The sequence below is a fragment of the Coregonus clupeaformis genome, chromosome 31 (genome assembly GCF_020615455.1).
Source record: "Coregonus clupeaformis isolate EN_2021a chromosome 31, ASM2061545v1, whole genome shotgun sequence".
In the NCBI taxonomy this organism is placed as follows: Eukaryota; Metazoa; Chordata; class Actinopteri; order Salmoniformes; family Salmonidae; genus Coregonus; species Coregonus clupeaformis.
This window is the reverse complement of record NC_059222.1, coordinates 26,027,679-26,037,451: the sequence shown is the minus strand read 5'-3', so window position 1 is coordinate 26,037,451 and position 9,773 is coordinate 26,027,679. Positions and strand designations below refer to the sequence as shown.

Here is a 9,773-nt window from a genome sequence, read left to right as displayed (position 1 = left end):
TGCATTTGCACTGAAGTGAATATAATAATTGCCTTCTGCAATCATAATGTTGCTTCGTTTGATAAGTGTTTGCAAACTGGCGGAAGCGCAGCGTGAGCGCACGTCAAGGATACGCACGCCTCGCTGAATCAGATTCATCATTTACCAGCGCAATGTGACTTACCAAATCAACGTCAAATCTTGTTCTTCATGGTGAAGACAAACGTCCAGGAACCACTGACAGTCATATAATCGGCGTTCCACCACAATTCTTAACCGGTTGTGAGTGCTAAAGTGCATAAAAATAGTCTGTCCTCGGTTGCAACTCTCATATCTCAGTTCCAAAGCCGCCTCCCGAAGCAACGTAAGCACAATAACTCTTGTAAGAGTCTGAAATAGGTTTCCATGCGCCAAGGCTAAGATCCCCATCCAAGCCACGATTACTCAATGTGGTGCGCCATTGGACTCGGAGGTGAAACGCGCGTTCTCTGGATGATGAATCACGCTTCACCATCTGGATCCGAGACGAGATCTGGATTGTGATGCAGAATCTGCCTCCAATGCATAGAGTAACTGTAAAGTTTGGTGGAGGAGGAATAATGGCCTGGGGCTTTTTTTTCATGGTTTGGGCTAGGCCTCTTAGTTCCAGTGAAGGGAAATCTTAACGCAACAGCATACATTGACATTCTAGACGATTCTGTGATTCCAACTTTGTGGCAACCGTTTGGGAAAGGCCCTTTCCTGTTTTAGCATCACTATGCCCCGTGCACAAAACAAGGTCCATAAAGAAATGGTTGGTCGAGATAGGTGTGGAAGAACTTGACAGCCCTGACCTCAATCCCATCGAACACCTTTGGGATGAAATGGAATGCCCAACATCAGTGCCCGACCTCACGAATGCGCTTGTGGCTGAATGGAAGCAAGTCCCCGCAACAATGTTCCAACAGCTAGTGGAAAGCATTCCCAGAAGAGTGGAGGCTGTCATAGCAGCAAAGGGGGGACCAACTCCATATTAATGGCCATGATTTTGGAATGAGATGTTCAAAGAGCAGGTGTCCACATACTTTCGGTCATGTTGTGAATGTCAATAAATCCCCAACTATATTGAACTGCTCAATTAAACTCCAACCTCTCCCCGGCAACATTTCCACAGGCCGTGGTTGCAAAAGAGAATGCTTTATAATCAACTCACCTGGTCAAACAAAACTGCATAATAAAGACACCAAGTCCACATCTCCCTGGCGTATAACAATACCTGCAGCAGCAGCTCGGCAGACCTCTTCCTCTCGGACGCCAGGCTGGCGTCCATGCTGTCCAGCTCGGACCTCATCCTGTCGGCGCGGTCAGCCGAGCACTTCCTCTCCTCGCCGACTCTGTGTCTGCTGCTAAGGTGCTCGGCCTGGAGCTGCTGCCTGGCCTCGACCAACTCCCTGCAGCGCTCCTCGTACCGCCTCTGGAGCTCGCCCAGCTCCCCCTGGGCCTGCGCTGCCGTGTCCTTCTGGGCCTCCACGTCCCGCTTGGCCTGCAACAGCAGCTTGTCGTAGTACTCCTGCAGCTGGGACGAAGACTTCTCTGGTGCTGGGGAAAAGGAAGTAGGGTTCGAATATTATAATAATTATTAAGGATAATTATTTTAACCACATGGGAAAAAATGTCTAGTCTGAAATCAGCCTTTATAATGCATTTTGGGATCTGCCGATTTAACGGTGGATTTACTCTTGACAGCAAACGCGTGCCAAATCCCACACTGCGCTGAAGGCTCAGAGGCCTCTTTTTTTACCGTCTGAATTGCCTTCTTTGTGTTGTTGTTGGAGTGCTTGGTTGGCTTGATTTAGTTGCTGCTCGAACTCAAGGGTTCTGGCCAGGACTGCCTTGACATAGGCCTCTCGCTGCTGATCATAAACCAGCCACTGTTGGTTCTTCTCCAAAGCCTTTCGTAACCGAGGAAAAACACATACTTGGGGGGTTAGGGTTAGATTATAAAATGTTCCTTTGCACTCAAAGAAAGACACCGATGGCATTTTTTATCTCGACAAGTTGTTCAACTCACATCTCTCAAGTGATCCTGAACTACTGCAACCTCACCGGTGGGGACCTGGCCATTATCAAATCGTAAAGAAACACAGGTATTAGCCTATATCAAAACGATTACATAGGTGTAAACAAGATACAATCTTTTTCTACATGAAGACATGGTATGTTCTATGTGAGTCTGTGGGAGACTATTATTGGTTGCTAAGAGACCCTTATAATCAAATCATAAAAAGGGAAGAAAGCTTAACCCAAAGCATCTTTTAGTTACAGTATGTACTGCATCCAATAATCTAATGCCTTGGGTGTCCTTTAACCAGTCAGTGACCCAGCCACTTCTTAGCAGCGGCAGTAGTAAGACTGGCTGGGATATACACTTACCTCCGACAGTGAAGCATTGAAATAAATAAATTATATATATATACAGTGGGGGAAAAAAGTATTTAGTCAGCCACCAATTGTGCAAGTTCTCCCACTTAAAAAGATGAGAGAGGCCTGTAATTTTCATCATAGGTACAAGTCAACTATGACAGACAAAATGAGATTTTTTTTCCTCCAGAAAACCACATTGTAGGATTTTAATGAATTTATTTGCAAATTATGGTGGAAAATAAGTATTTGGTCAATAACAAAAGTTTCTCAATACTTTGTTATATACCCTTTGTTGGCAATGACACAGGTCAAACGTTTTCTGTAAGTCTTCACAAGGTTTTCACACACTGTTGCTGGTATTTTGGCCCATTCCTCCATGCAGATCTCCTCTAGAGCAGTGATGTTTTGGGGCTGTCGCTGGGCAACATGGACTTTCAACTCCCTCCAAAAGATTTTCTATGGGGTTGAGATCTGGAGACTGGCTAGGCCACTCCAGGACCTTGAAATGCTTCTCTGAAGCCACTCCTTCGATGCCCGGGCGGTGTGTTTGGGATCATTGTCATGCTGAAAGACCCAACCACGTTTCATCTTCAATGCCCTTGCTGATGGAAGGAGGTTTTCACTCAAAATCTCACGATACATGGCCCCATTCATTCTTTCCTTTACACGGATCAGTCGTCCTGGTCCCTTTGCAGAAAAAACAGCCCCAAAGCATGATGTTTCCACCCCCATGCTTCACAGTAGGTATGGTGTTCTTTGGATGCAACTCAGCATTCTTTGTCCTCCAAACACGACCGAGTTGAGTTTTTACCAAAAAAGTTCTATTTTGGTTTCATCTGACCATATGACATTCTCCCAATCCCTCTTCTGGATCATCCAAATGCACTCTAGCAAACTTCAGACGGGCCTGGACATGTACTGGCTTAAGCAGGGGGACACGTCTGGCACTGCAGGATTTGAGTCCCTGGCGGCGTAGTGTGTTACTGATGGTAGGCTTTGTTACTTTGGTCCCAGCTCTCTGCAGGTCATTCACTAGGTCCCCCGTGTGGTTCTGGGATTTTGCTCACCATTCTTGTGATCATTTTTACCCCACGGGTGAGATCTTGCGTGGAGCCCCAGATCGAGGGAGATTATCAGTGGTCTTGTATGTCTTCCATTTCCTAATAATTGCTCCCACAGTTGATTTCTTCAAACCAAACTGCTTACCTATTGCAGATTCAGTCTTCCCAGCCTGGTGCAGGTCTACAATTTTGTTTCTGGTGTCCTTTGACAGCTCTTTGGTCTTGGCCATAGTGGAGTTTGGAGTGTGACTGTTTGAGGTTGTGGACAGGTGTCTTTTATACTGATAACAAGTTCAAACAGGTGCCATTAATACAGGTAACGAGTGGAGGACAGAGGAGCCTCTTAAAGAAGAAGTTTCAGGTCTGTGAGAGCCAGACATCTTGCTTGTTTGTAGGTGACCAAATACTTATATTCCACCATAATTTGCAAATAAATTCATTAAAAATCCTACAATGTGATTTTCAGGAAAAAAAAATCTCAATTTCTGTCATAGTTGACGTGTACATATGATGAAAATTACAGGCCTCTCATCTTTTTAAGTGGGAGAACTTGCACAATTGGTGGCTGACTAAATACTTTTTTCCCCACTGTGTGTGTGTGTGTGTGTGTGTGTGTGTGTGTGTGTGTGTATATATATATATATATATATATATATATATATATATATATGCCACTATACTCCAGCATTTTGGATTTTAGATGTTTAAATGTTTCATACGAGGCGACAGTACATAGTAATCTTTTATTTTAGGGTATTTCATACATATCCGTTTCACCTTTTAAAAATGAAACCACTTTATGCATTTAGTCCCCCAATTTGAAGTCATAGGTATTTGGACAAATTCACTTAAAGCAGGGGTGTCAAATTCATTCCATCGAGGGCCTAGTGTCTGCAGGTTTTTGGTTTTTCCTTTCAATTAAGACAGACAACCAGGTGAGAGGAGATCCTGACTAATTAGTGACACTATTTAATTAATCAAGTACAAGGGAAGAGCGAAAACCCGCAGACACTTGGCCCTCCATGGAATAATTTTGACACGTGACTTACAGGGTTTTTTCAGCATCAAAATGGGGCTTAGGTGGTGGGCGTGGCCATGGGCATGGCTAATGGTGCAGTCACCGACCCAACATTTTAGAGGCCCTCCTGTTGGCCACAGTGACAAAATGTAGCTGTTTTAAAGCTAATTTCCTGCAATTCTACCCATTTTGCCAAGAGGATGAGATTTTTTTGTTGCAGTTTTAAAGCTAATTTCCTGCCATTCTACACATTTTGCAATGGCTTATGCTATCTGAGTGACTCAAACATTATAACAACCCCATGGATTTTGTTATAATGTTTGAGTCACTCAGATAGCATAAGCCATTGCAAAATGTGTAGAATGGCAGGAAATTAGCATTAAAACTGACAAAAATATTCCTGAGAATTTATGGAATTTTGTATTCTCCCCGACTGTCTAGCTTTTATTTTGGTGATTGTTAGTTCTCAAAGATGATCTTATTTTAAAATATATGGGTCCATTATCTTTTCTACATACTATGGTTTTAGTCATTTAAGTTTACACTGAAAATGTTTTTCCATCCAAAAAGTATTTAAAACAAATACTGTTTAGACATAGGTGGCCCGAAAAACACTTAGGGGGCCCGCCGAATACTTTTCTATGCAGAAAGAAACCTACACTTAAAGTGTATTAAAGTAGTCAAAAGTTTAGTATTTGGTCCTATATTCCTAGCACGCAATGACTACATCAAGCTTGTCACTCTACAAACTTGTTGGATGCATTTGCAGTTTGATTTGCATTATGTTTTGCCCAATAGGAACTGAAATGGTGAATGATGACTGGAGTCATTTTCTTTGTGAGTAGATGTTTCCGAACACTTAGAAAAATCATGAATGAATCATGAATAATGATGAGTGAGAAGGTTACAGAGACTATAACAAAACATGCTAACATCTCACCATTACCAATAACAGGGGAGGTTAGCATTTCTGGGGGGGTATGATATTTATGCCTTCAACTTTCTCACTCATTATTCACGATTATCCATAATCATGGTAGCTTCCGCATAAATGTATGTGTTCAAAAACATAAATAGAAGGGACTCCAAAATTACACAATACATTATTCACTATTCAGTTCCTATTGGGCAAAATATAATCCGCACACAACAAAAACAAAATGAAAATGCATCCAACAAGTTTGTAGAGTCACAAGCATGATGTAGTCGTTGAGTGCAAGGAATATGGGACCAAATACTAAACATTTGACTACTTTAATACACTATAAGTGAATTTGTCCAAATACTTATGGCTTCTTCAAATGGAGGGACTAGACACATAAAGTGCTTCCATTTCTAAACGATAAAACAGATATGTATGAAACTGTCTCCTGAGTGGCGCAGTGGTCTAAGGCACTGCATCGCAGTGCAAACTGTGCCACTAGATCCTGGTTCGAATCCAGGCTCTGTCGCAGCCGGCCGCGACCGGGAGACTCATGGGCGGCGCACAATTGGCCCAGCGTCGTCCAGGGTAGGGGAGGGAATGGCCGGCAGGGATGTAGCTCAGTTGATAGAGCATGGCATTTGCAATGCCAGGGTTGTGGGTTCGATTCCCACGGGGGGCCAGTATAAAAAAATATGTATTCACTGACTGTAAGTCGCTCTGGATAAGAGCGTCTGCTAAATGACTAAAATGTAAATGTAAACTACTCTCAACTAAAAAGGTGATATTCTGTACTGTGGCATTATATGAAGCATTCTATATAAAATCCAAAATGCTGGAGTATAGAGCCACATTTAAAATTGTAGCTTAACTGTCCAAATACATACGGAGGTGAGTGTACCCACCCCTGGAGATAACATGCACAGTTTGAGCTACTCCAGGAAGTGATATTGCATGCTAGCGCAGTGCTGCCCCCGCTCATCGAGTATATCAAGTTGAAGGCCGACCGGGGTACTGCAGGCTGACATTAGAAAGTAAATTATCCTTAGAACTTCTGTGTGCGATTTTTAAATAATCGGTTCAAGGACATACATCTAGTGTATTAGAAGCAATTATTAGTACCATGATTCTCTTCGAAACATTTTTTTATTTACAGATGATTGACCACGAAGATCGCCATTTTTCCATTCCCTATAATGGGAGATCCTGTCTTCTAACAATGCCTGCAGTACCACAGTCGACCTTGAACTTCCGCGGCTTCAAGGAGAGGGGAGCAGTCGTTCTCCCCTGGCTCAGGCCCTTAACTCCACCTCGAGAGAAGTCATGGGTTCATAAGCTCGTGAACTTCTTCCAGATGGTTATCCCGTCCTGTAATACCAAGACTGACTGAGCATATGGGGGGAATTATGTACAGTATGGTAATGCCCTCGGTGAGGAGGCCCTGTCATGACCTCATGGTTATTCGAAAGTTGGAGACAGAGATATAAAACGAGCTCTCTCTATGAATAAGACTACTGGTTTTCCTCATATCACAGAGCCACCTGATCTGAGAGTAAACAAGTATTACGTCAGAGGACATGACATTCAGAAAGCAACTGCTGCCATCTAGAGTGTAAAAATAAAATTTCTCTTTGAGTTTTGGAATGCCCCATAACCACAACATTCATACAGGAAACTGTAACATTTGAATATGGAGGACCAACAGTGTCTTCTTGTCACACATACACTGCATGGCCAAAAGTATATGGACACCTGCTCGTCTTTCATCTCATTCCAAAATCATGGGCATTAATATGGAGTTGGTCCCCCCATTGCTGCTATAACAGCCTCCACTCTTCTGGGGAGGCTTTCCACTAGATATTGGAACATTGCTGCGGAGACTTGCTTCCATTCAGCCACAAGAGCATTAGTGAGGTCGAGCACTGATGTTGGGCAATTAGGCCTGGCTTGCAGTCGGTGTTCCAATTCATCCCAATGGTGTTCGATGGGGTTGAGGTCAGGGCTCTGTGCAGGCAAATCAAGTTCTTCCACACCGATCTTGACAAACCATTTCTTTACAGTTGGCACTATGCATTGGGGCAGGTAGCGTTCTCCTGGCATCCGCCAAACCCATATTTGTCCGTCGGACTGCCAGATGGTGAAGCGCGATTCATCACTCCAGAGAACGCATTCCCACTGCTCCAGAGTCCAATGGCTGTGAGCTTTACACCACTCCAGCCGACGCTTGGCATTGTGCATGATGATCTTAGGCTTGTGTGCGGCTGCTTGGCCATGGAAACCCATTTCATGAAGCTCCCGATGAACAGTTCTTGTGCTGACGTTGCTTCCAGAGGCAGTTTGGAACTCGGTAGTGAGTTTTGCAACCGAGGACAGACTATATTTACGCGCTACAGCACTCGGCGGTCCCGTTCTGTGAGCTTGTGTGGCCTACCACAATGCAGCTGAGCCGTTGTTGCTCCTAGACATTTCCACTTCACAATAACAGCACTTACAGTTGACCGGGGCAGCTCTAGCAGGGCAGAAATTTGACGAACTGACTTATTGGAAAGGTGGCATCCTATGACAGTGCCACGTTGAAGGTCAATGAGCTCTTCAGTAAGGCCATTCTACTGCCAATGTTTGATCTACGGAGATTGCATGGCTGTGTGCTTGATTTTATACACCTGTCAGCAATGGGTGTGGCTAAAATAGCCGAATCCACTAATTTGAAGAGGTGTCCACATACCTTTGTATATATAGTGTACATTCTCACCATAACTGAGCCTAGGTTAACAAAATGGATCAAAGTCTAGGCCCCCTCAGCAGCCTGAAGATTCCTCTCACCGACCTGTACATCAGGACCCTGTTTCTCCAGTGCCTGACACCTTGCAGACACTGCCACCAATTTGTTCTTCAGATTCCCTGTCTCCTCCGAGAGGGAGTGGAACAGTTTCTCTCTGTGCTCGGCCGCTCTCCTCCCCTGGTCCAGCTGAGCCTGGAGCGAGGCCACCACCTCTCCCCCACTGGAACGCAGATGTTGTCTCAGAGTCTCCAGCTCCTTGTCCTTGGCCAACAGCTGCTGAGTGTTCCTCTCCCGCAACGTCTCCAGAGACAGAATCCTCTGCAATCAATTGCAACATTTTAATGAATTGAATGAAATTTGGTAGTGCACAAAAATGTTTAAAATGAGCATATCACAACTCAGTCAAGGCAGAATTTCAAAAGCAACGGTTTACAAAAGGACACACCCATGATGCTCAGAATGCTAAACCCAGACTTCTACAAAGTCATATGGTGAAAGTGAATGATGGTCACAACAAGTTTATGAATATATTGAGTGAAAAGGTTGTTTTGGTTTCAAATATTTCCTGTTTATGGATGTAGGCTACGTCATCACTACTGTATCAACCACATTACATTTGGACTCTATAACGTTATAATAATAATTGGGCTGGCAATACTGCTTAGCCTAAACGTCTCAAAAGAGTATTTCTGCACAAGCTACTATGCCTTGTCATGTTGCTACCTCTAGCAGTTTGCTTTTGTCTGAGTCTGGTGGCCTCGCAGTCCGTTTTGATATTTCATCCATCTTCAGCTTCAGATGAGCATTTTCCTTCCTGAGTCTGTCCATTTCCACTTCTGCCTGTTTTGAGCCACTGGATTTAAAGCCTAACTTGTTGACAATGGTCTCCTTGGTGCCTTTTGATGCCATGTTTGGAGTGTTACCTAGAAAAACGATTTTGAAGTTTGATGTCAATACTATAACGTTAACAATTAAATCACTCATCTCATTCAATGGCACATCTAAATATATCTAGTTAGGTAGTCAATATAACAGGCAATACTAAAGTCTGTTTATTTCATTAGGCCTAAATGCAATTACATTTGCCCCTGCACAGTGAGGCCTAGTTATTGAAATTGGCATTCCAGACAAAACATTACACTCAAGCAAAACACCAACAGAATAACATTGTTAACCGAAAAAAAGTTTCATAGCTAACTTCACAACTGAATGTGATAGCTAGCTGGCTGGCTAACAATTTGCTAGAATTTGCAGCCTATATATTGTTCTTGAGTTGGTGGCTAATGCTAACTAGTGACGTTACGTGCCTGTCAAAAGTATCTGGTCTGGCTAGCTCAAAAATATCTGGTCTGGCTAACAACACAGCTAGCTAGCAATCCGTCCTTTGCTAACTAAGCGTTTGATCGTTCAACCCAAACTATTTTCTAGTGTTAAGAAAACATGTATGTATGCATCTTTAAATATCTATAAAATATAACTCACAACGTAGACCTCTGTTTCTAAAATAACAATCTAGGACGCTTGACTTCTGAGAATGAAACAGCCACTTTCTAGCTTCCAAATTGAAAAGTTTGAATGCAGCGCGTCTGGGCGTCACTTCCGGGAGTC

The 9,773-nt window shown here is 43.4% G+C and overlaps 1 protein-coding gene across 1 annotated transcript; it reads right to left on the bottom strand.

The window, feature by feature from the left end:
- Nucleotides 1-1,008: 1,008 nt before the first annotated feature.
- On the bottom strand, nt 1,009-9,740 carry LOC121547307 (centrosomal protein of 55 kDa). Its single transcript, XM_045209699.1, has 6 exons — nt 9,648-9,740; nt 8,889-9,088; nt 8,211-8,483; nt 2,030-2,074; nt 1,760-1,910; nt 1,009-1,557 (listed from the first exon to the last, which is right to left on the bottom strand). The coding sequence occupies exons 2-6, from the start codon at nt 9,072-9,074 to the stop codon at nt 1,163-1,165; spliced, it is 1,050 nt and encodes a 349-aa protein (XP_045065634.1). The 5' UTR covers nt 9,075-9,088; nt 9,648-9,740; the 3' UTR covers nt 1,009-1,162.
- Nucleotides 9,741-9,773: the final 33 nt, after the last annotated feature.